We start from the raw sequence: 25,697 nt of genomic DNA, 5'->3' as shown, positions 1-25,697 counted from the left end.
CCCTGCAACACTTTATGAGAATGGTCCGAAAACGCGGCCGATTGGTAGTAGAGGCTCCCGACAACACGTGAGCCATATTTTATAGCGCAGCACTTGGCCTGGAATTCACAATATATTATTAAAGTCAGCTAAAAAAGCTTACTCTTCTCTCGACAAATCATAGAATTAAGCCCAGTAGGCCAATCTATCAGCCATTGGCTTACTTGAACTTGGTGGGCTCAGTTGTTATAGAGGCCGCCACAAGAGGCCGTCACTTGTCCACGCGTGCGTGCGCGATCGCACTGAAAAAGTCACATATTCGAAAAGAAAAAAAGAAGAAAAATGGTCAAGGTCACGAAGCGTGAGTGACTTTTTTTGCCCCTGCCATCCCTCTTTGCTTTGCTTCCAGCGCCTCGTCGGGACGAGAAAAGACAGAATGTGATTGCAGCGTGTGACAAATCTTCGTAACTCCACTCGTACTGAAAGGATTCTTAAAATTTTTGCGGCGTTCAATTTCCGCGGTAATACGCTTTTCCAGTGAATTAATTTTATGGTTACTGAAAAAACTACTTCAGGGCCTCTTTAACGGCCTGAACCTATATGATATATGTGACGATGTGGCTTCATCTAAACAACCTGTGGATAGATTCGTTGTCAGCCCGAGTGACCATGAAAGAATATGCAAAAACAGCTAAAAGCTTTTTGGCCACTTAGTCACTCTAAGAGGGAATCATTATACACGAATATTTATTTCTCCTTTTGTCTTTCTTTTTTTGTTCACTGTAAAGCGTGTTCTGCCTTTCAATCACTCGTATAAAGGCAAAGCAAATTTGCAAAAAAATGCTATTTTAATGTTTTTTTTTGCTTGCATTATGGCGAGTAAGAGTGAGAGGTAGAGAGAAAGAAGAGACATGGAGCTAAACCTGGGAGCCAAATTGGCACGTGCATCTTCCCACAGTGTCAACTCGAGTAAATGCTCGTGATAAAAAGTTCACTTTTCCTGGCGGAAGAGGTTTTTCTCACTTGCGTTACGGTGACTGAATAGTCTGATCGCGAAGGTCTCTCTCAGAGCGAATAGAAGGTGCCATTTGCAATTGCTGGCACAAAAATACTACACATTTGAAACAATTTCTTTAATCCTATCTAAATTGTTCAAGTCTTAATGGCCCAAATTTTATGCATATGTGACGATGTGCCTTCATCCAAACAAGCTGTGGTTGCGTTAGTTCTCAGCCCGAGTGACCATAAAAGAATGCTCACGCACACTGAAAAATTTTTGGTCACTTAGTTGCTCTAAGGTGGAAGGCTTGAAGCGGTATACACGAAAATTGAGTTCTCCTTTCTTTTTTTTGTGTACTGTAAAGCGTGCTCTGCTTTTTACCAAGTATAAAGGCAAAGCAAACTTGCAAATATTTGCAATTTTTATGGATATTTGTTCTCATTGCGGCGAGTGAGAAAGAGACAGCAAAGAAAGAAGAAAAAGAAAGGAGGTTAATCAGATAAAAAAATTAGTGCCTGCATCTTCCCGTCGTAGTAACTCAAGTAAATGTCCCTGACAAAAAATGATTTTTTCATGTGGAAGAGGACTTTCCAACTTGCATTCCGGTGAGTGAATGATGTGGTTACTGAATTCAACTTACAGAGCGAATAGACGATTCCATTTGCAATTACCGGCACCAAAAATACAACACGTTTGGAACAATTTCTTGAATCCTATCTATTTGTTCAAGTCTTAATGGCATGAACTTTTTAATGTCATATGAACGATGTGGCTTCATCCAAGCAAGTTCTGGTTGCGTTAGTTCTCAGCCCGAGTGTCCATTAAAAAATATGCAACTACACCGAAAACTTTTTGGTCACTTAGTTGCTCTAAGATGAAAGCGTTACACACTAAAATTGAGTTCTCCTTCTTTCGTTCTTTTTTATTTACTGTAAAGCGTGCTCTGTCTTTCAACAACATGTATAAAGGCAAAACAAGCTTGCAAAAAATTCTGTTTTTATGGTTTTTTTGTTCGTATTGCGGCGAGTGAAAGAGAGTAAAAAGATAAACAGGAGAAAAAGATAGGGAGGTTAATTTTGTAGAAAAATTGGCGCCTGCATCTGACCACGGTGGGAACTCGAATCAATGCCTCGCACTGAAGGGTATCTCATGGATGTTGCGTGTGTGGGCATGTTTTGGGATTCAGTGATGCTTTATTTGTTATTTCATCTTTGTTATTCCCGATTAATAAATGAATGAGAAACGAAGGCAAAGAGTGGAAAGTTAAAGTGTGTCTTTAACTTTCTGTGTCTGAAATAAATAAATATATATATATATATATATATATATATATATATATATATATCATCCAAAAGGTTAATAACAGAAATATTGATTTTTTTTGTAAAATAATCCCGGCAAAAAATTTCAATGAATCAGTTTCTACTGAAGTAGCAATAAACGATTATTATGAAGGGATATTTTCAATAGTTTACATTGGTTAACTGAGAACCGTATAAAATCGAGGTTTAGAGTAAATCTTTTTGACTGTGTAACGAAATCTTGCATGGCCTCGCACACTTTCCCGTTGCTGTGCCCTAGGGTATGTGCACCTAGGGATAGTAAATTTGACGTTCTCAAAGCTAATGCAAGGATTCGTAACGGAATTTCTAGTGACAGCAATTTCAATCATGAAAACTTTCTATACGAGATGAAAAAGTGTTCCACAGTTTCCTTTTTTTCGCAAAAAAACAGAGCAGAAAGGAAGTCAAGGTTTATCTGAACAAATAAAATTTAATGAAGGAATACGACTGCGTAATCGAGCAATTAAAACAACCAGGTTTCAGTTATGACAAGAGGACGTTTTCAAGCGTCTTACTAGATGGTCGAAATCCAGATAATTTTGTAAAGATGCTGTAGAGAATTCTCGCATCATCATTTGCCTCCGAAATCTAGACGCTACTATGAAGGCTGTTGTAGGGGTAATATTGATGACTGGTCCGTCTATTGCTGATTTCGCTAGTGCATCAGCTTTTTCTCTTAGAGTTGTGCCTTAATGCCCTAGCACCCGTACTAAGTGCACCTGAGTTAAGTGATTCGGACACCGGCGTTGTTACGGACACCGGCGGCGGCTGCGGACAGCTACGGCGCCGCTCGCGACTTTTATTGTGATGTCATAACAGCCTTCGCTGTAAAAAAAAAGCGAGAAACTGATATAGATACAGAAGGAAGAGAAAAAAGGCAGAGAAGCGAGACAATAAAGAGAGAGAAAAAGAAATAAAGAGACAGAGGGAAAAAAGTAACGGCCCAAGTATAGCAAGAGAATAAACAGACAAAGAAAGAAAGAGAGTGGGAGAAGATGAAGGATAGAGGCAGCCAGAAATAGAGTGAGAGAAAATTAAAAGAATGCAAAAGTATGTCACACTCTTGAAAATAGAGGGTGACGGGGACAGAGAAAAAAAAATGAAAAAAAAAGCGGACAGAAGAAAAAAAACAGAAAAGAACAAAGAAAGGGGAGGATAAATTTGAGAAAATGTTACAGCATATCCGTAGAGTCTGTATGTCTGTCCATCCATCCATCCATCTGTCCGTCCGTCTGTCAATCCGTCCACACCTGCTGAGTGAACACTCCAAGTACCGTCATCCAGTTTTTTGACATCTCGCATCTTTTTATCATGTAGAAGTACCACCATCTATTGAACCCTCCAAGAACTAAACTAGAGGTGGCTGCCTGCAACTACATAGTCTAGGATGTAAAGATAGTTCCCTATGCCTTAAGCAGCTTCACCCCTCAAAAAAAGAGAAAACTAAACTCGCACTGCTTCTGTTTCTTCAGGCTTTAAACCACTAGTGCGAAGCTGTCTTAATTTTTAGTAGATACTAAGTGTTTCTTCCAAAGAAAACGTTGATGGTGATGAGAAATGTTTGTCCCAGTGTGGAAAACATCACCGTTTTTTTTTTCACACATGGTAAACTATCAAGGCTTGAGAAACTTCCACGAAATGCGTTTGGAAGCTCTAAAAGACTCCATTATTATGCAGCATATCTGAGAAAAAATCTACTCTTACTTGCAGTATCAATGTGTTAAAGTACGCCCGCGAAAACATTCAGCACGTCTGCACAATTGTTTTTATGAATGACTTATGTGCCGCAACATTTCGAAAAGTTTGTTCATTAACAATAAACACGTGCCATTTACTCACTTTTTGACATGATTTAAGGCGATGTTAGCGCACAAATAAGGTACTGGGTCCTTTTTAGCTCATACTGCTTTCCAACATAAAGACCGTAGCGTTCAAATTTATAAGCGTAACAAAGCCGCAGCTCATACAACATACGACTCAGCATAACCACCGACTCATCAAATAACAGTCAAAATAACATGATGAACAATCACATATATGTGTTTACACGATGTAAAAAAAAGGTAAGGAAGAACAATTTCATAGCATTACCAGGGCAAAAGTAGTCAGCGATCACGTTATCATACCGTGGAATGTTATACCAAAACAAAGCCGAAATGCTCTAGTAACGGCCAAAAATACCGGTATATTCAAGAACAATTTTCAATGATTTCAAAGCGCACTTCGGTAAATCTTTTGATGGCAATGTGCTCAAAAGTTTCCTTAAACTTTGCAGTTCGGAGATTAATGTCATTATGACTGTTTATGTTGGCGTCTTGCTGTCTCTAGTTGCATACATTCTAGACAGAGGTGATAAATGTCTTCGCATACGAATCCATAAATTCTTTCAAGAGTTTCAGCCGATTCTGTGTAAAAACATTTTAGTGCATACACTACCTAAAAATAAACGGGAAATAAAGGTATTTGTACTGCCGCCTAAGATATTGCAAATTCAATGAGAAGATGTATATAGTATAAATTAGAGCTTTTAGAAATAAAATTCTACTCGAACACGTATTTATACACGTAGTGAAAGATTTTGTTTGTGAAATGATGCGCAATTATTTTTCAATACCTAAATACAAACCATATCACCTTTGTGAAGTGCTTCTGCTGCTGGGTTTTCAACTTCTGTGTAGCCAGTAATGTGGCAGTGTTTCGCTATTCATTGATACATTATTTCATGATGCTTTTGATTTTCTTTTTGCCTCGTAGATCCGGTCATAATTGACACTTTTCACTATTGAGGTACATAGTGATACTGGTCCACCTGTGCATCGCTAAAACAACCCATTTGTGAGCATTTCTTACAGAAATAATGAAATATATAGCACTTAGGATAGTGAATATTTCAGCTATTGTAGAGGCTTTCACGTGAGATAACATAAACGAATCTAGCAGATTCAGATGTTGTATACGAAGTGTTGATGTCGAAAAGGTTGGGGCACAGGAGCAGCCTCTATAGACACGTATGTAACACATATAGCTTCTTAATGTCTGGTAGTGTGCTAGCTGTTGGCCGGCTTGAATGAACATGTCATTTTGTTATGATCATGTCATTCATTCACACTTCGATTATTGGTAGCGTGAGCAGCCATGAAGGATAATCAAGATCCGAGTTTGAAATTTGTTCTTTAATAACATACTCGTGTTTTTCTGAACTTCTTAACTTCTTACAAGATAGCCAGCCGGTCTGAGAACTGGCTAACCTCCCTCCCTGTCTTACCTCCATGCTTCCTACTCCTCCTCTCAACTTCTTTATGAATAGAGCTTTCATGACTTAGTAATATTTCTAGAGCCGACGGGTTGTTTTTATGTCGTGCCTGTAGGCGAAAAAGATATAGCCATGTTTCTATACTTCTCATGTCGGTTAAGCGAGATTGGTGATATTTAGCATTACAATGAAGCTCGAAGTTACTATTGGAACCCCCAGACATATGTTTAATGACCTAACTAAACGTCATTGAAGTTTCTGTTCAGGCGTGCGCTAAAGGCCTTGTTGGTTTTCCGCAGAATATATTGTCTTATTAGGATATTGCGAACAGTGAGTAAGTACGCTAATCTACCCCATGACATGGTAGAAATTATGCGTATTACATTTACAAATCTATTAACATCGCTTTAAACTTTTTGCGTGTGTTGTGTCTAATGTAGCTGCCGATCAAGTATTATGACGAGAAATTGATGCGGTATCACAGTGATTAAAAATCGTTTTTCTAGGCAAAGATCGAATTTATTCAACTTCGTGCGAGTGAAACTACAACACAACGCTTTTCGCTTGTAGCAGAACCAATTTTTACTCAATAAAAAAGTTGTTGACAGTATTTATACCCTCTGGTAATGCCATCTGAGTTAACTGAACATCAATTAGTTCCAAATGAACACATGCACGCTTCATCTGTATACTGTCAGAATCGTAACTACGATGGCAGTCTTGGAGAATAAGCCATAAGACACTTTAATAGAAAATGGTTATGCACTAGTGGCAAGTTCTTTGGCAATTCCTGCTTGACGTCGTGTTGTACACTCTTTCTTCGCCTATCTGGTAAAATATATTGGGACTTCATGAAAATTCCGAAGTACATCGCAAAGAGCTACCCGACATTCCAAGTTCCAACATACGTAGAAGAATGTCAACTTTATTGACGGTGTCGAATGCCCTTCTTATCTCCAAGTTTACCGTGACTATTACGTTACCACAGGTGCGTTCATGTTTCACATACGCTGTTATATATAATATAGAATTGATTGTGCATTTCCTGTTGTCAAAAACCTGTTAAATAAATGGACAACACATTTGTTCCATTGAGCCTCCACTCAAGTAGCGCGCTAATCATTTTTCCTATTACCTTGCATAAATAACACGTCAAACTGACTTGAACAAAAAAATTAAGACGCAAAATACGTTGATTGTACATGGAGTTTACTAGTGCAAAGGCCACGTGATGACCAAAAATTGCCAGTACGTGAGACAAAAGATTAGGGGAATACTGGCTGTAAAGGAGCCTAAAATTGCTCGCGCTAAATGCAAGTAAATCACGTAGGTATAAAACATGAGAGTGACGTGAAATGTGTGCGCAAGAGGCACAAAAGAGGCCCAAGAAAGTCTTTCTAGGTTTTAGTATTGGATTAACTCGAGAGACTTTCCTAGGTTGTGGTAGAATTTCTTTTGTTCATTTATATTTATAAATGCATGAAAAAACATGTTGTACCTCTTGGCTCGAGGTTTCTTTTTTTATAATATCGTAAGCAGTGTCATCCGGCTCATCAGGAGTGTGCCGACACCCAGCAACGTTTTTTTTTTTTTACAGTTGGTTTTTCATATTTCTTCTTTCTCTACCTAATATGCGGGGAAATTGACGAACACTTTGTTATTTTGGAAAAAAAAATGTAAAGACGCCTTTTTGTCGAAAAAATCAGATATTTATCTTGATTATTGCTTGCATTTCGAGAGTTGACTTATTCTTTGCACGAGAAAACGTCACTGTCTGGCACAAAAAAAAAGAAATAAAGAAGAGCAATTTATTAGGCGTTTTCGAACGCTCAGCAATTACAGCCATCCGAAGAGAAAACGGGTGTGGGACCAATATAACGTCATCTCTTTTGTTCCACGAGAGCATGCGTACCACAATGTTCGACGAAACCAAACCTACATGATTAAGTACGCGAAATCAGAAACGTGAGATGAGAAGCCAAATGATAGGACTGACTCGGTTGAATGATGCCGGTGACATCGCCTACCTCCCGGAACGTCGACATCACTTCATGAATAGCCGCGAAAAAGCCATGTACTCCTGTGAGCGGGCAGCCACGACAACATAGCGTATAGCTAGGTGTGCGTGTAAGTCTTCCCACATGCGGCGCTTCGCGTGTGTTACAACGGTCCCTAGTTAGCAGAGTCTCTTTATTTCCATGCCTGTGTGAAATATTCCTAAACGACCAAGCGGCGAGTCTGTGCTGAATCTCCTGGGTGGCGCGAAGGTTTTGCAAGATGCTACTCAAACAGACTTTCCCTGCCAACCCTGCTTGTTCATTTCCACTCCCTAAGATTCTGCTCCTTCTTAGGACTCCCAACATGCCCGCTCCACGAAACGAGAGTTGGAGCATTTCGAGAGTGGCTGCCCGTGCGGCCTGGAATATTCATGACCTGGTGCTGAGAAGAGAAAAAAAAAGAAGACACAGCGCGCAAATGGGTTCTCCTTACTTGGCCGTCGCGTGCCACCGCTGCCGGTGTTTCGTTTTCTCGCGTGCGATATTCCACGCGTCAGTTGCACGCCGCTGCTTTACTCAGCCTGGTTGCGTAGTTTCGTTTCTCGTTTTTCCTCTCCACTATTCGCGCTGGGCGCTCCCTTGGAAAAATGGACGGACGTCAAACTTGGGAGATGTTCCCGAGTGTTAACGAAAAAAAAATATATAGACCTTTCACTACCGCATCGTCGGTTGAAGATGACTTCGCAAGCGGTAAGAGTAGTCAGAGGAAATGAGAGTTGAAGTCTGAAGAAATTGCCTTTAAGGAGATGCAGTGGTCTGCAGTGCTTTCCTTGATGTGTTTAGTAAGTTGTAGACAAAAAAAAAACTAGCTGGAGGAAATTTTTTTTGTGAGAAAACTGTACGCCATTTTGTGGCTGTCCCGGAAATACGAGGTTGGCTGGTCGACAAACAAAGCACGTTATTTTGAACATATTTTAACCCAGCGCACGACTACACGGACACAAGAGAGGAAGGAAAAAAGCGCAACGTTGTCTTTTCTCTTGTGTCTGCGTAGTCGTGCGCTGTGCTAAAAATGTTCAAGTACTTTCCAAATACCTACTGAGGCAGAAATTACACCAGTGTAGAATTGCCAGGTAGTGAATAACATTAGTTGTTATTACTTCGTTTATTTGGTGCAGTACTACGTAATATTGGTCACCGTTAAGCATATACTTTCTGGTGTTAGCAATCATTTTTTTTCAACGTTAACCAGGTGGATCTATTGTTAGACAGTACTGGCCTACATTAGCGAACATTTATGCAATACCAGCCGATATTCACCTGGCCTAAAAGCTCTAAGTTGTACAGATACGGTAGGTAAGGGGCTGGCTGTATGCGAGTGAATACGGTAGCTCAGGAGAGCCTTTACTTTTTACCGCTCCACATCATCTCTAGGAGAGGTGCACTTACGATAACGCGCAACGCATTAGGTTGCAGGTGAGCAGACGAACGGGAAGCTGCACGGGTAGCAGCTCGGAAATGCTCACGCATTGATGGGAACTATAAGGGTGCATGAGGAATGCCAGAGAGCCTTTTATAAGTCGTACAGAAACAAGATTTTCTCTATGTGGTGTTCGTGTGGGTTATCGTGTTTTCAGAGAAGTGGCGTGCGTTGGGCAAACACTGCGTACAGACGTAGATGAATCGGTAACGCTACCCTAAATCAGCTCGATGAAGAAGCCAGGGCAGCGTCTCGCTTTCGATGGTTGAGGTGAGCGTTGGCCGGGTTTTCAGACTCTTAAAGGATGCACAGCAAAACTTGCGGTGACCAACATATTCGGATGACGTCCTCGCGTCTCCCCGCACGCGATGTACTGATTGTGAACAGATACTGCGGCAATGCATCGCTTCCAGTTCGAAGTTTCATGGCCTCTTGTGTGAGTGTTGGTCTTGCGATTGAGAAAACCGAGGTTAAATTTATGTTGCTTAAATTTTATATTTTCAACCAATACTTTGAAATATGAAAAATGAAGTAGTTGTTCTCGTCTACTATTGGGGATGATCACTCTTTTTCACCTAGCGGTTAGTTAATGAAATGTTTAAGAAATATACAATATGCTACAAAATGCGCATTTAGAGGTTATCGTGTTTTCACCAACCACTATAACGTTTACAACAAAAATGATGGTCACTTTCCAAGTATTTCACTCAATACACATCAAGGGTATCGGTGTTTTTTATGTTAAAATACATTTAATGATAGGTGATTGATTTTTTACGACCATGTCTAGAGTAAAATTCAGGCTTCTTTTGCTGTTGAGAAACACATACTCCACACACGGCGCCCGAGACGCACCACGTGAGGTGGTATAGCAAAGTGGGAGAAGTACTGCCGCTATGCAAATATCAGCAATTGACTTTCTGGTCGTTTGAAAAGGAAGTAAAGACGCTGGAGAAGTTCCAGAAAGGCTGAGGAAAACGTATACTTACAGACTCTACAGAAGTTACATAAGTATGGGAATGAACGTTACAAAAAGAGAAAAGAAAAAGGGAACACTTTGGAGATCAACCGTCGTCTGTAGGGAGACCCTACGGCATTAGGCAGAGCCGATGGTGCCACACCTTAAACCCGGTTCAGAACGCCTGGCGGAATTTCGGGGCCTCTTATTCCCTCGGTGCTAAGCCCTTACACAACTCTTGGGCGAATCGTCGCTTGTTTGTCCTCTGAGAGGAAAGTACACTTGGTCGATTGAAAACCCGCTACAAGGACGCCACCTTCGTGCACGTGACGGCTCATACCCTCTCCCCTTATGACACAACCAAAGTGTAAATAAATCGAAACTAGAAAAGTCGTAGAGACACGGGCAAGCTCCGCGGCGCACAGTTATCTAGACTTTAAGCTACACGTACTGGGGTCTGCGGCCATGAGAGCGGCTTCTTATGGTAACACGTAAACTTCTTGCCGTTGGGGCAATAATCCGCCTGATCCACTCGATTACCGCACGCGGTTCTACTTACGAGTGTGTTTGCAAGGATAAGCACGGAAGCAGTCGAAGACATGCCAGTTTGACAACGCGCACCAAAGGCGCTGACGGGGCGCCCGATAACTTTGACGTCGGTCACTCTTTCACGTGTCGCAAGCATGCCCGTTTCCGAGAGCCACCAGAAGTAAGCTGGACCAGGGCGAAAGGTCGACGGTGATCGCACGGTATCGCAATGCAAACTTGCCGCCTTGAATCGGCGGCAAGCCTCTAGGCGCGTGAACAGAAAACGTGAGCCGAACGCGCTGAGAGGCAATTGGGGGGGTCGTCACAACGAAGTTTTCGTCCCTACCCCTTCGCCGCCCACGTGGAGATTGTTTCCTTTGCCCTGGGTTAACAAGAACTCGCAATGCTTGGTAGTCGCAGGCACTGTAGCACTTCACGGGGTGCCCTGCGGCTGCCGCAGTGTCCGGTCAAGGCTAATCCAGTTGTACGCTTCGACTGAGCGCCGTCAAAGCAAAGGTGCGAGCCCGAGCAAATGCAGCGCAACGGCTGACAAGACCCCCTGAAGCTTACGGCACTATGTAAATAAAAGTAAACTGAAATTGCCACGTACCCACTTCTTACCGCGTTCCTACACCTAGTGTCTTCGCTAATGAATAAGATCGCTCAGTGTGCGGCAGGTAGACCTCCAGCTGCAGTTGCTGCCTGTGCATGGTGTTCGACAAATCGATGCGTCATTTATGAAGTTCGACACATCATACGCATATAAAAAACAGGATTCACTGAAAATTCTTGCAAAAGATGCGACCCACAGGCCACAGAGTTTCGCTCGCTAGTTCACATGCGTCATGCAGTTACTGCAAAAGCGAACCTTGAGCTCTCCACAAAGCACCGCGAACATGCAGCGGCTGTGTTAAAATGATGCACTGGTGATGACGACACTGATGAGTATCAGTGCGTTTGCAAATGTCGCTATGAAGCAGCTGCTCTTGCGGCATTAATTTTTATTTTATGCTCGCGTCCTTTGCCTAGTAGGAACAAGCAACCAAACCCGCACGGCGTGTTGCGCATTTGTCTTGAAGAAAGTCAATTTCTCGTAGCTCTGCGCGGTCTAAAATAAATTACTTCCATTCTCTCTTTCTCTCTCTTTTTTACGTCAGTGGCAAGCGCTAAACCCCAGGCTCAATTTTATCGCCGCGCAGAAATAAGTGCTTCGATGCATTCTTGCGTTTTGTTGTTCGAAAGTGCTTTATTCTCGTGTACGAGACACTAATGGCTAGTTGAACTCAAATTTATGACCAAGCGAAAAAAAAAACACCTCTGCTCGTTTTTCCCTTCAGCGATAAACTTGTTTTGGCTCGGTTTTCGTCGCTTCTTTGAGATCAACGTACGAGTCCAGGATATAAACTGTTTTTTGGGAGCGAGGGCAGGAGGCACTATAATATAATTTTTTTTTTCTGGTGTTTCATTTCAGGAAGAGATGACGCAAAGTATTGATGTAGCGGGAGAAGAGAGGCCAAAGCATTTTGCGAGAGCAGCATCTAACTCCGTCGTACTCTTGGAGATCGTGAACTTCACAGTGCAATATATCGCTGCCGCTAGACATATCTCATCATAAAATTTGGCCATACCGTAGTGAATACGTAGTTTTGAGAAACTGTTTAAATCTGGCGAGACGTATGAAGAAAGATGGAAAGTCACTGTATCTTATTCTTCTGCGTTTCGATGGCTGACCAAACAGCACCCTATCGATCGGGAACGTTATATTGCGGAGGCCTAACTGTCCAAAAGCGGCTTGGGACAACTTGTTTACTTATCGCACGGTGAGTGATTTCATGGTGGAAGCCGATAGTTCGGTTTGGAAACAAAAGGCACGCCTGCTCTTTTTTTTTCCTGGTGCACTTGGAACAGCGGAGAACCGAAGAGCGCCTAAGTCCTCGCCGCCACAGCCTTGGGGCAAGCTCGGCGCAGCCAGGTCAAACTGGCACAGCGATCCGAAGTCACGTTGGGAGGACGTGCGCTAGCAACGCCTCTCTAGCTTTCGCCCTAAGCAGAGTTCACCGATCCAGAGAACCAGAAGAAAAGAAGGCAGAACGAAGGCACAGACAGAAAATTTAAACGGTAAAAGAGCTGAAGAGGAAAAGAAGGTGAACGCGAAAACGGTCTGGCCAACCTTTTTATGACACTGTTCGATCGTGGAAGCACGCTTTCGTTTTTCTTCTGCTTTTTTATTTAGACGTTGCGCAAGGACAGTTCTGACGTTGACTGAGTTTGCGTGGTAACTTGGTTTTATTTAAAAGAGCACGGCTAATTTATATTTCGTCTGAGTCATTTTAGAGACAATTGTCAAGCATTTTTTTCCTGCGCACTTGTTTCGCTTGTGTCTGCCTGCAGTAGTGGCGCTAGTTTGCTCGAAATGCGTCGCTTCTGTCGAAATTTGTGAGCATTTTCACATAAGGTACGCGAAAAATTTGTTTTTGTCTTGGAATAGAAATTCGAGTAATTACGCTATCATTTACGTGAGGTCCGATGTCGGCTGCGGTGCTATTTGTGATTTACCGACCTTCATTTAATGACATCGTTTTACATAATATCACCTCACGATCTCTTCACCCCAACCTGCCATGGTGGTCTAGTTGCTAAGGTACTCGGCTGCTGACCCACAGGTCACGGGATCAAATCCCGGCTGTGGCGGCTGCATTTCCGATGGAGGCGGAAATGTTGTAGGCCCGTGTACTCAGATTTGGGTGCACGTTAAAGAACCCCAGGTGGTCAAAAATTCCAGAGCCCTCCACTACGGTGTCTCTCATAATAAAATAGTGGTTTTGAGACATTAAATCCCACAAATCAATGAATCATTTCTTCCCCCCAGCATCAACACAGATGAGATACAGTGTGAGGGTATTGGAACGTGTCTGTATATATTAGACGAAAGAAAACAAACTATAATGAAGGAATGATGATAACAAAAGGAAACAGCAAGCATCATCGCAGAGTAAGGCAGCACGAGATCGGCGCTCGAGCTCCTCCATCTTCCTCGTCCTGTCGCTATCTCCAATCTCCGACCTGCCCGTTTGGTTCGCCCAATAAACCTCTTTACATTTGGTGGATCGTGCTGGGTAACCACATCGCCTACAACCTGGAACTCCGATCTCGCACCCTGCCGTCGACCATGCAAGTTGACGCTGCCCAACAAACAATACCTCTCGCGGCCACTACTTGCCCCGGCCCGGTTCATCAGCAAGACCCCCCGATCTTTGCCGGCACCGAAGACCAGGACGTCGAGGACTGGCTGTCGTCATACGAGAAAGTCAGTGGACCCAACAGGTGGGATGACGCTGCTAAGCTAGGCACTGTCAATTTTTATCTCACCGACGTGGCCAAGTTGTGGTATACGAACCACGAAACCGAGTTCGCGAATTGGTCCGCCTTCAAGGAGGCAATACGTGCCGTTTTTGGTCGTCCTGCCTTACGGAAGCTACGCGCCGAACAACGTCTGCGCACACGGGCACAGGAGCGAGGTGAAACTTTCACATCATATATAGAAGATGTGATTGATCTCTGCCGGCGCGTCGATGCTTCCATGAGCGAGAGTGCGAAGATACAGCACATTATGAAGGGCGTCGACGATGACGTTTTCCAGATGCTTCTCGCGAAGTCTCCAAGCACTGTGGCAGAAGTAGTGACTTTGTGCCAAAGCTATGATGAATTGCGGAGGCAACGAGCTCAGACGCGACGCTCATTCCAGACAATCCAACCAGTGACCGCACTGGACGCTATGGCTGACCAGGCAAACCTTCTCGCACAAATGAAAGACTTCGTGCGAGAGGAAGTGGCTCGGCAGCTTTCTCTGCTGCCTTTTGCTCAACGCCAGGAGCTCTCGCACCAACAGCCACTGCGACACCCACCACCATTGGCTCCCACGCTCCGACATGTGGTCCAGGAGCAGATTTCCGAGGCTATGCCGGTGCCCTTACAGCAGCCCACCGTCACCGCGCCTCTTACTTACGCTGAGGCACTAAAGCGGCAGCAGCGACACCACCCCCCGTCGTTCCAGGGTCTGCCGTATACCTCAGCCCCGACTCAGCCGTCCACCGCCTGGGTTCCTCCCATTGCCACCACAGCCTCGACACACCCGTCTGCCGCATGGACTGGTCCCCTCGTCGCCAATACTTGGAGAACGCGCGATAACCGGCCCATCTGTTTTGCGTGCGGCGGCCCTGGCCATATCGCCCGTTACTGCCGTCGTCGCGTGCCGGGATACACAGACGCCCGGACACAGAACAGCTTCATGGACCTTTCTCCATCCCGTCTGGAAAATTCTGACCCTCAGTCAAGCTCGTCTTCACGGGAATGTCCGCGTACTATGTCTGGTCGCTCACCTTCACCCCGTCGTCGCTCCCTGTCACCCATGCGTCGTCGGCCAGCTCCTGAACACGAGGGAAACTAACCGCCGCAGTTCAGGAGGCAAGAACTGCGCTGTCGAAATGCTCAAGTCCTCGGACATTGCCGTCGAATATTGTCGAAGTTTTTGTAGAAGGTACTCGAGCATATGCTCTAGTGGATACTGGTGCTGCCGTTTCCGTGATAGACGTTAAACTTTGCCGCAAGCTCCGTAAAGTGACGACGCCTCTTAACATGATGTCCTTGCAAACAGCGAATGGGGACCCGGTTCAGCCTGTAGCCGCCTGTACTGTCCGACTGATGATCGCGAATGACCACTACACTGTTGAGTTTATTGTCCTGTCGTCATGCTCACACGACATCATACTTGGATGGGATTTTTTATCGCGTAACCATGCCGTTATTGATTGTGCAAGATCGGAGCTTGAACTTTTCCCGTTTTACGACCAACCAACCAGCCGCATTCAGCCCGCCGTACACAAACTCGTCGTCAAAGAAGGCACTGAAATTCCTCCGACAGCAGCTGTGTTGCTCCCCGTGTTCTGTGACGGCATTAGGAACGAAACTGCATTCTTTGAGCCATCAAGCCTCTTCCTTAGTCGAAGATCACTTCTTCTGCCTTATTCAACCCTCTCTAATTCTGAAGGAAACAGTGCTCTTTGCCTCATCAATCCCCTTCCGTATCCCGTTTAACTGTTTCAAGGTGAATCTCTTGGACACGTGCATGCCATTGATAAAGAACAAATTTTTACCATGCCGCCAGATTGTTCCGGTGACTACGACGCCATAAGTGCCCTCAACCCTTCCAATATACCACCTTGCGAGCTTTTCGATTCATCGATTGCCGACGGACTATCGCCATCTGAACGCTCTGAGCTCCTTCAGCTGCTCTACCAGTTTCGTGAATCCTTTGACGTTGCTCAACCTACCCTTGGCCGAACTCCCAGTTTTTTCCACCGCATCGACACAGGTTCCAACGCGCCAGTACGACAGCAACCATACCGTGTTTCCGCCACAGAACGTAAGGTTATCACCGAACACGTTGACGATATGCTCAAGCGCGACGTTATCCGACCTTCCCAAAGTCCATGGGCATCACCTGTCGTCCTTGTTAAGAAAAAGGATGGTGCAATTCGCTTCTGCGTTGATTACAGGCGCTTAAATAAGATCACTCGCAAAGACGTATACCCTTTGCCCAGGATTGGTGACGCCCTTGATTGCTTACAAGGTGCCGAGTTTTTTTCGTCGTTAGATTTGCGTTCGGGGTATTGGCAGGTGCCCTTAGCAGATGGTGATCGTCCAAAAACAGCATTCGTGACACCGGACGGGCTATATGAGTTCAATGTCATGCCCTTCGGCCTCTGCAATGCGCCGGCCACATTCGAGCGCATGATGGACTCGGTTCTGCGGGGTTTGAAATGGAACATATGCCTCTGCTACCTCGACGATATCGTCGTCTTTGCACCCGATTTCGCAACACACCTTGTACGCCTGAAACATGTCCTCACGTGTCTGAAGAATGCGCAGCTCCAACTGAATCTAAAGAAATGCCACTTCGCTGCTCGTACGCTCACCATTCTCGGTCACGTCGTATCAAAGGATGGTGTTCTTCCCGACCCGGCTAAACTACGCGCTGTTGCTGAATTCCCCAAACCAACGACTGTAAAACAGTTACGCAGCTTCGTAGGATTGTGCTCCTACTTTCGTCGGTTTGTGCGCAACTTTGCCTCCATAATTGCCCCTTCGACCCAACTTTTAAGCAGTGCCAACGACATCTCATCATGGTCTTCCGAATGTGATCACGCATTTACCACTCTTCGCCGTCTCCTGACATCACCGCCTATATTGCGCCACTATGATCCCACGGCTGCAACTGAAATCCATACAGACGCCAGCGGTGTCGGTCTCGGTGCAGTTCTCGCTCAACGCAAGCCTGGATCCCCTGAGTATGTCGTCGCCTACGCCAGCAGAACGCTCAACAAGGCTGAGGTAAACTACAGTGTTACCGAAAAAGAGTGCTTAGCCATACTTTAGGCGATTGTGAAATTTCGCCCATACTTATATGGCCGCACCTTCGCTGTAGTTACAGACCATCATGCCTTATGTTGGTTGTCGTCGCTGAAGGATCCATCAGGTCGCCTTGCTCGTTGGGCTCTGCGACTTCAAGAGTATGACATCCGCGTCGTGTACCGTTCCGGCCGCCAACATGCTGATGCTGATGCGCTCTCGCGATCACCTCTGTCGACTGAGGCTGCCTCTATATCTTCTATGGAACACGCGCTGTCCGCTCTTGACATCGACACAATGACCTCTGCACAGCGCGACGATCCATGGATAACTTCGCTTCTGGACGTCTTATCTGGGGTACCGACACTTCCCATCACTCGAGCAATGCGACGCCAGGCTTCGCACTTCACCATTCGAGGTGGCCTCTTGTACCGGCGCAATTACTCACCAGACGGCAGGAAGTGGCTGCTCGTTATTCCCCGAAAGCTGCGCTCTACAATCTGTGCATCATTTCACTCCGACCCGCAATGCGCTCAAGCCGGTGTGTTCAAGACCTACGAGCGTTTAAGGAAGCGGTACTACTGGCGTGGGATGTTTACTTTTGTTCGACAGTTTATTCGCGGCTGCCACGAGTGTCAGCGACGAAAACAGCCACCGAATGCAGGAGCAGCTCCACTACAGCCGCTTGCGTGCCCTGACCGCCCATTCGATCGCGTCGGAATCGACCTTTATGGACCACTGCCATTGACCACAGCAGGTAACCGGTGGGCTATCGTTGCTGTAGATCACCTGACACGGTACGCCGAAACCGCTGCTCTTCCTACGGCGACCGCTCAGGACGTCGCATCTTTCATCCTCCATCGGTTTGTGTTGCGTCACGGCCCTCCTCGCGAGCTCCTCAGTGACCGGGGCCGTGTATTTCTATCCGACGTAATCCAAGCACTTCTCCGTCAGTGCCATATTGTACACCGGATGAGTACTGCTTACCACCCTCAGACGAATGGCCTGACTGAGCGGTTTAATCGGACCCTGGGTGACATGCTCGCGACGCATGTGGCATCTGACCAAACGAACTGGGACCTGGTTCTTCCGTTTGCGACCTACGCGTACAACACCGCTACCCAAGTCACCACCGGCTTTTCTCCATTCTACCTTCTATACGGACGTCAACCATCGCACACAATTGACACTTTGCTGCCATACGCACCAGATGTATCTGAGTGCACGACCGTGTCTGAAGCCGCCCGTCACGCCGAAGAATGCCGCCAACTAGCGAAGCAGTTTACTACGGCTGACCAGCAACGCCAGAAAAAGGCCCGCGATGACGACCACCCTCCTGCCGCCAAGTTCGCCCCTGGAACCCTTGTATGGCTGTATGTACCACCCTGTGCACCTGGTTTGTCTACCAAGCTACTTTCAAATTACCATGGCCCATACCGCGTGGTAGAGCGCACATCGCCCGTCAATTACGCCATCGAACCGCTTACGCCACCCGGTGACCATCGTCGGCGTGGACACGATATTGTTCACGTGGACCGCTTGAAGCCGTACTTCGACCCGCTCGTTCCTACTTGTTAGATCGCCAGGATGGCTTGATCTTTCTCGACGGGGGCAATTATAATGAAGGAATGATGATAACAAAAGGAAACAGCAAGCATCATCGCAGAGTAAGGCAGCACGAGATCGGCGCTCGAGCTCCTCCATGTTCCTCGTCCTGTCGCTATCTCCAATCTCCGACCTGCCCGTTTGGTTCGCCCAATAAACCTCTTTACAAAACATATATTAGCTGGATGCATGTTAGCAGTACTCTGAAGTGTCCAGGACTGTGAAGTATGGATGGGAACTTTAGCTCCACAATTAATAAATATTTATTTAGTATAATTTTAAATACTGTTTGGGTTTCATTTTGAACATTTCTACGAATGACCAACAGTGACGCCAGTTTTAGGGTGTTCCTAATCATTACCATAAATGCCTAATGTCTTCACAATGCACGCAAAGCTCTCTGCGTAAGCGTTCTTGCAGAACGTCTGAAACACAGTCGCCATGGTACCCTATCCAAACTCGTTATGACTTAGCACGAGAACTTCAGACTGACTAGTGACAGAAAAGTGCTCGGCAAACGCAGTTTTATCTGAACCAAAATGTTAAGTAGTAGCGCGGCTTCTCACTGTAACTACCGTCACGCGCATCGATTCCCAGATTCTAATTTAGCCGTAATGTAAAATGTAATGTAATAGCTACAGAGACAAATGACGAATACAACCAATAAGAGTAGTTCGACACCCTCTGAGCGGCGAAAAAAGAAGCATTGTCGTCGTTGTATCAGACAGCGAATTGATCCGCACGGTACCAGTGATAAAGAGGCGCTGGGAAGACAAAAGTAAAACCACCCCCTTCTTCCTCGGTATCCCTCGCTGAGTCGCGGAAAGCCAAACGGCAGAACAAAATTTGGCGCCGTGGTCAGAGGGCATCGAAAAATAGCGGCGTCAACGGACGCGATCCCCACCCCCGTCCGCCGCAGACACTGAGGTGTTTCAAATTAATAGCGCTCGGTGTGACATGTTCGTTGCGCGAGAGGCGTGTCGGGCGACGAATGTGTCGAGATGGCACGTCAGATAGTCCTCGGCGGCCGTCGGATGGTGTCGGCAAACGCACACGGAGCGACTGCACGCCGATGACTGTGCTGCTTCGGAGCGACAGCCTTGTGGTTACTGGAGCTCCGTGAACCGAGACCTTATTTTGGTAACTTTGTTACGTACGACGTCGGTCATGTAGCGCTCATTGAATAGGTCAGTGAAATGAGATAACATCCGTTACACATTTCTTCGTGGCTATAGGTATAGCGTAACACTAATACTGGAAAAGTGAGAATATACAAAACAAGCGCTTGTGCCTGAATATTGTGTATTCTTCTCTCGTATTTGGCGCTACCATATCATCAACGTGGAACCGTGCAAACTTCTTAAACCGTCTACACTTCTACATGTACACATTAATCAGATATTGAGACATGTGCCACGCTTCCTTCCTTCGATAACGTCGGAAAAGGAGACGGGTGAGTGACGGACTACTGCACCTTAAATATTGTGTGCCCTTTATAAAAAAAGGAAACCAGAGAGTGTTCTTCGCGAGAATCACAGAAAGGGGACTGAATAGACGAGAAAAAGCGATTCTTTTTCAACGCATCCTTTTCCCCTGCGTATTTAGATACCTGTGAAGGGTGTCTGTGACGCAGGTTTTCAGCGTATGTATTGCACATGCATGGCCTGGATGTGTTCTGTGTATTCGGTATCGTAAGCGTCAGGCAGATAAAGATTTAGGTGATGTATTGCAGCCGTACAGTGACGCGTTTTCATAAATTTGCTTTCAAGTTCTACGTGTACATATCAGCTTTTTTACACCCCGTACAAATGCACACTTGTAGTGGGAAATAGTGAAGCTAAATATAAATACAGGTGTTTATCTGCTGAGGCCCCCTGGACTGGTATGAAAGAGATAAGATATGATGCATTACAATACCACCCCCCGCCTTTTTATTGTTATTTATATTCTGTGAATTCACGCTGTTTAAAGCGGGGTACCTGTGCTTCAAAGTGGTCATTTATCTACGGAGGGCGGTAATATATGACATCATGGTATAAAGAGAGATCGATGGTGTAAATATACCGCTTGATAAATGTAGGGGCAATGTTCGCATAGGAAGTTTACCACCAAATATATCTTTTCGCAGCCTGGGCACACCTACTGTAATAATGCTGAGCCTACGTGGGTGTGCTCGACCCATTTATTGTATTCAAGCAACGATATCTTGCGAAACTGAGTTGCAACGCATTATTTTCCTCAGGCTTCGCAATGTATCTCTTCCTTTAATGTGTGTGCGCTATCACAGAGACGTGGACTGCTCTGATATGGTGTAATGTGCATGATGGTGATGGCGCGTGTGGAGGTGGTAGCGTCACAGCCATAATACTGAAATTGTGGCTCTTATAATTACAGTCTCCTGCAGCATTAAGACAGCATAACGAGCGTGACGCAATAAAGATTTGTGCGATTAGTCTACGTGAGACAGTTAAAGAGTCCCCGGAGCTGTATACTTCTCGCGTTGCAGGAAAGTCTGAACTTGTTTTGAAACCTTCAAAACTTTTTTTTTACAATAAACCAGTATAGATTTGCTAATGATATGCCCACCAGCAGGATCTGATTGTTTGCATATCATTAGCGAAGCTATACTGGTATACTATATAGCGAAACTATATTGGCTGAAATTCCCTGTCACAAAATATAATAGCATGAGTCACTTTTAGTAACACATGCTTGTAACGGTGTACCATGTAAAGGCGTGTCACTTAGCCAGCCATCAAATTTTCCAGCTTTAATCCTTAAATGAAAAAAATAAAACAGCGAAGATATTCTAGTGATGTTTTACTTCTCTATATATTTTTGTAGACTTCAACCACCGGCTTGTAGAAGTTCGAACGCCAAATCTGAAAGAATACATACAGACCCACAACAGAAGCACTTGCTTTTGTTTCAGGGGGTAATGTTGCTCCTAATTCAAACAAAACTTATTACTGGTTTTTTATATTGTTACGCCACAACGGAAATAAAAGCGCATGCCAGCAGAACTCTCACTGGCACACTTTTACGTTCAAATTCATCCGTAGCCCTGCCGTGGTTGTCTAGTAGCTAAGGCGCTCGGCTGCTGACCCGCAGGTCGCTGGATCGCATCCTGTCTGCGGGGGCTGCAATTTCAAATCCCGGCTGCGGAAACTGCTGTCAGCACGTCTGCTCAGATTTGAGTTGCACGATAAAGAACCCCAGGTGGTCCAAATTTCCGGAGCCTTCCACTACGCCGTCTCTCATAATCATATCGTGGTTTTTGGACGTTAAACTCTCCATATTATAATTAAATCCACTCGTACTAATACTCCCCTTGTCGACTGTGCTGTGCAATAGAAAGAAACACACTTACACGGGGCATTTAAAGCTTATGCACATTAAACCACATTCCTCACTCTCCTAAATATTGTTGAGCTCACGATCAGTTTTCGATCATATATGCGGACAAATTTCTATGTAGTGTGGACACAATTCTGTGTGGTGTGGACACTCAGTGTTGAAAAACGTGAACTCATTGTGCTAGTGTTGTGCTATGTACATATGTATAGCCTTGTGTTTGCTATAAAATGTGTGATGTCGACTTTTGTGCAAGAGAAGAGGAGTAGCCGGCGCCACGCGTTGGCACCAACCTCTCCTTATATACATTTAATCTTAAAAAAGTGTAAAGGACGTCAATGTTTGAAGCGTCGGCTTTTGAATTTTATATGTCAAGTTACTGTCTCATTCTACAGAATGATACAGCAAAAAGCCCAACATATGACTATCTTTCACGATTAATTCGTTAACTGGACTTGCGCTATAAGGTGTGTCAGCACAGATATACATGGCGAAGTAAGTCCAGTATATCTCAGCTGACACACCTTACAGCGCACGACTCCACGCCATGCACTTCGCACTAAGTTCTCATTGGCGTCAAACCAACAGTTGCAGTAGAAAGTGCCGTTTGTGTTTGTGTATGCGTTTGCGAGACTCACTGGAGGGGTGTGTCTCTTCGGTGCGCTTATCTGCGCGCAGACCGGTTTCAGAGCGATGAACTCGTCCACGCTTGAGAGCAGCTGGGGCGCCATTACGAATGAAGGAGTTGACGCGCGCGCCGCACATGGCGCAACGCTCTAATTATTTTCAGCCCATTTGCGCCAGCAAATTCGCAAAACTAACTCCGATAACCCATGCAAACGTGCAAAGTGAGCGTCCCTCACGGTAAGCTGAAGCTCAAGATTAATACCTCCGATGAATAAGCGGCCTGTGGTAGAAGGCTGGCAACACCGTAACACATTTTCTCTGGCTTTTTCTTTTTAAGGAAATTCTAGCGTACGTGCAGGTATAAGGTCCGAGCTTACTTTTCTAATAGGCATATTGTTACTTTGCCTCTCTTTATATTTAAAACATCAGCAGCAAAGTTGAACCTACAGTCACAGCTGGCCAAAGAAAGATAGCACTTGGTGAATTAACCTATAAGTAGCTGCATGTCTCACTGAAACGTGTTCACTTGGTGAAAATTCAGCAAGAAGGCCGATTGAATATACAAAAACACGTTATCCCGAATCATGTTGATTCATTTAAAGAATTTTACATTTTTTCTTTCTTTTATTGTCTCACTTATTGCCATATTTGTAGTTTTTAGGTATTTCAAAAAAAAAAAAACTGCAAGCGAGTGCCAGCGAAGTCTCAAGTCTCTTTGCACCTAAAGTGTTAGTATTTATGCAAGCATATGAAAAAAAATATCTCAAAGAGTGTCGAAAAATCGTCAGCGCAAAAAAAAAAAAGTTGTACGACCACGTCACGTTCTCAAGTGACGTACGCATCATCTCTTAAACACTTTTTCTTCAGTAACGCGCTGCCAACTGATTTTGAGGAAATTCTAAAGAATGCAAGAAGATATTATTCGGTTGCGACCTCGAGTAAACGAAGTTTGTCATATGCTGTATTTGGTTATTTAGACACTCACTCCCTCATTCACTCCCTCACTCCCTCTCTCCCTCACTCAATGAATGAATGAATGAGTGAATGAATGAATTATTCATTCAATCCATCAATCAATCAATCACAGCGCAACGCTCTTTAGACAAAGACTATCCATTCGATGCGAATGTCTAGTGGCTATGTTGCTTGACTGCAGACCCGATAGTCGTGGAATAAAATTACGGCCATGGCCGTTGCATTTCGATGAAGGCAAAATGCTTGGTCGCCATGCGCTCAGACCTTTTTTTTTAAGAACCCCAGGTGATCGAATTTTCCTGAGTCTCTCAGATATTGTGGTTTTTAAACATAAAACCCCTACAAATATTACAAACGTCTCACACAGCGTCTTCGCGTGCAGGTGTCGTGGATACGCCGCCGCGACTTCCATGTCCTCACGGTGGGCCTGACGACGTACACGGCTGACGACCGGTTCCAGTCTGTGCACATGGATCGCTCCGAAGACTGGATGCTGCAGATCAAGCGTGTGCAGCCCACCGATGCCGGGGATTACGAGTGCCAGATCAACATGCACCCGCTCATCTCCTACTTTGTACGACTGGCCGTCTTGGGTGCGTAGGCATGCAAACGAACCTTCAATAGAGGGAAGAAATTATTTGTACGTGAAATTTTCGTACAAAAGTGCAAGGGGCGCCTTTCTTTTCTCCAAAGTTTTTATAATTTTTTCGGAAATGCGAAAGTAGTTATAAAATCGATTATCGCAGACATCAACTGTGCATTTTCTCTTGCTTTTGTTTTTGTTTTATGAATAATTAACATTGCAGGCATTGTCCTGATATCAATATCATTGTTGTGTTCTTACTGGCTTGCTGTGAAGAGGGTGACATTTACTTTTCGTTGGAAGCTCTGCTTCTATAATGTAAGCAGCGAAAAAAGAAAAAAGAACAGTGTTTACCCAGAGTAAATAATGAGCAACTAAAGAAAAATTTTGTTACAAGCTGATTGGTTGATATGTGAAATTTAACGTCCGAAAACCACCATATAACTATGAGAGACGTCTTGGTGGAAGGCTCAGGAAATTTCTACCCCCTGGGATTCTTTAACTTGCACCCAAGTTTGAGCACATAGGCCTACCGCATATTCGCCTCTATCAAAAATTATTCTGAGCTGAAGCTAGATTAAAAAAATAGCATGATAACGCAGAATTTGTCCTCAGGACCACATATTGATATCCAGGCGTCCATTTGAAAACACTTTTAGTCTTGCACGCAGTATATGGACTAACACATCGTTCCGTATAGCAACACATACCTTTGTCAGTACGGTTAGTGCTCGAAAGCCGAAATGATCTGTCTTCGCACAGAAAATCAGTGGAAGCCTAATTAAGTTTTTTTGCGTGGTACCGGCATATTGAATAGGCGATAGCACCTTCACTTTCTTTTTTTTTTTCGCGCGCCTATTTTGCTCTCCGTTTTCTTTCTCATCTTTCTTCCTCATTCCCCTTTACTTTAGTGCATTCCACTTTCCCTTAGTGCATTCCCCCTTCCCTTAGTTCAGGGTAGCAAACCGTATGCCCTTACTTCTGGTCAACCTGCCCCCTTTCCTCATATTATTCTCTCTCTCTTTTTCGTCCCAAGCACTTGTCCAGTCAAGCATTGCAGACAGATCTTTAGGCAGATGTAGATAGCAAAGAGAGAAATACATCACCTAACTCATCAGACGCGCAGTCTTTTATAGTCCTCTGCTCTGGCGAGGTACTCGACATCACTGTCACATCTGCTTGTCTAATCTCTCCCATTATTTTCTCATGCGTAGGGTAGCAAACTGCTTGTCCCAAACTTGGTTACCTCCCTGTCATTCCTTCTCGGCTAATTCTTTTGAGCAAAATGTTTACTTTTGCTTAAGGTGCTTTAAAGGCCACAGTCCGGTAGTGAAGGGTCTGTGCAAACTTGCTTGTTTCTTCCCAAGTTTAGTTATGCCTTCTTTGCGTCATTCGCGCACCCCAAATTATATGCCCATCCTCTTTTTCATCACCACAGTAGCATTTCGGAGAGTTGGATGTCAACACATTCTCGAAAAAAAAAACTGTTTTTATTCACTACTTACAGTTGAAGTTTACTGTCATCACTAAAATGTCCTCAGTAATACCAAAGTGTGGCTAGAGTACCCCCCTTCAATATCACTTTATTAGCTTGTAGCAAATTTTCT

The 25,697-nt window shown here is 44.7% G+C and overlaps 1 protein-coding gene across 1 annotated transcript in view; it reads left to right on the top strand.

Moving 5' to 3' along the window:
• Nucleotides 1-25,697, top strand: part of LOC142788199 (zwei Ig domain protein zig-8-like) — a 135,967-nt gene that overhangs the window by 80,496 nt on the left and 29,774 nt on the right. Inside the window, exon 2 of the mRNA XM_075884768.1 lies at nucleotides 23,890-24,100. Coding sequence (XP_075740883.1) covers nucleotides 23,890-24,100 — 211 coding nt within the window. The remainder of the gene's footprint in view (nucleotides 1-23,889; nucleotides 24,101-25,697) is intronic.

This window comes from Rhipicephalus microplus, unplaced genomic scaffold (genome assembly GCF_043290135.1).
Source record: "Rhipicephalus microplus isolate Deutch F79 unplaced genomic scaffold, USDA_Rmic scaffold_47, whole genome shotgun sequence".
In the NCBI taxonomy this organism is placed as follows: Eukaryota; Metazoa; Arthropoda; class Arachnida; order Ixodida; family Ixodidae; genus Rhipicephalus; species Rhipicephalus microplus.
This window is presented reverse-complemented; position numbering and strand designations above follow the sequence as displayed.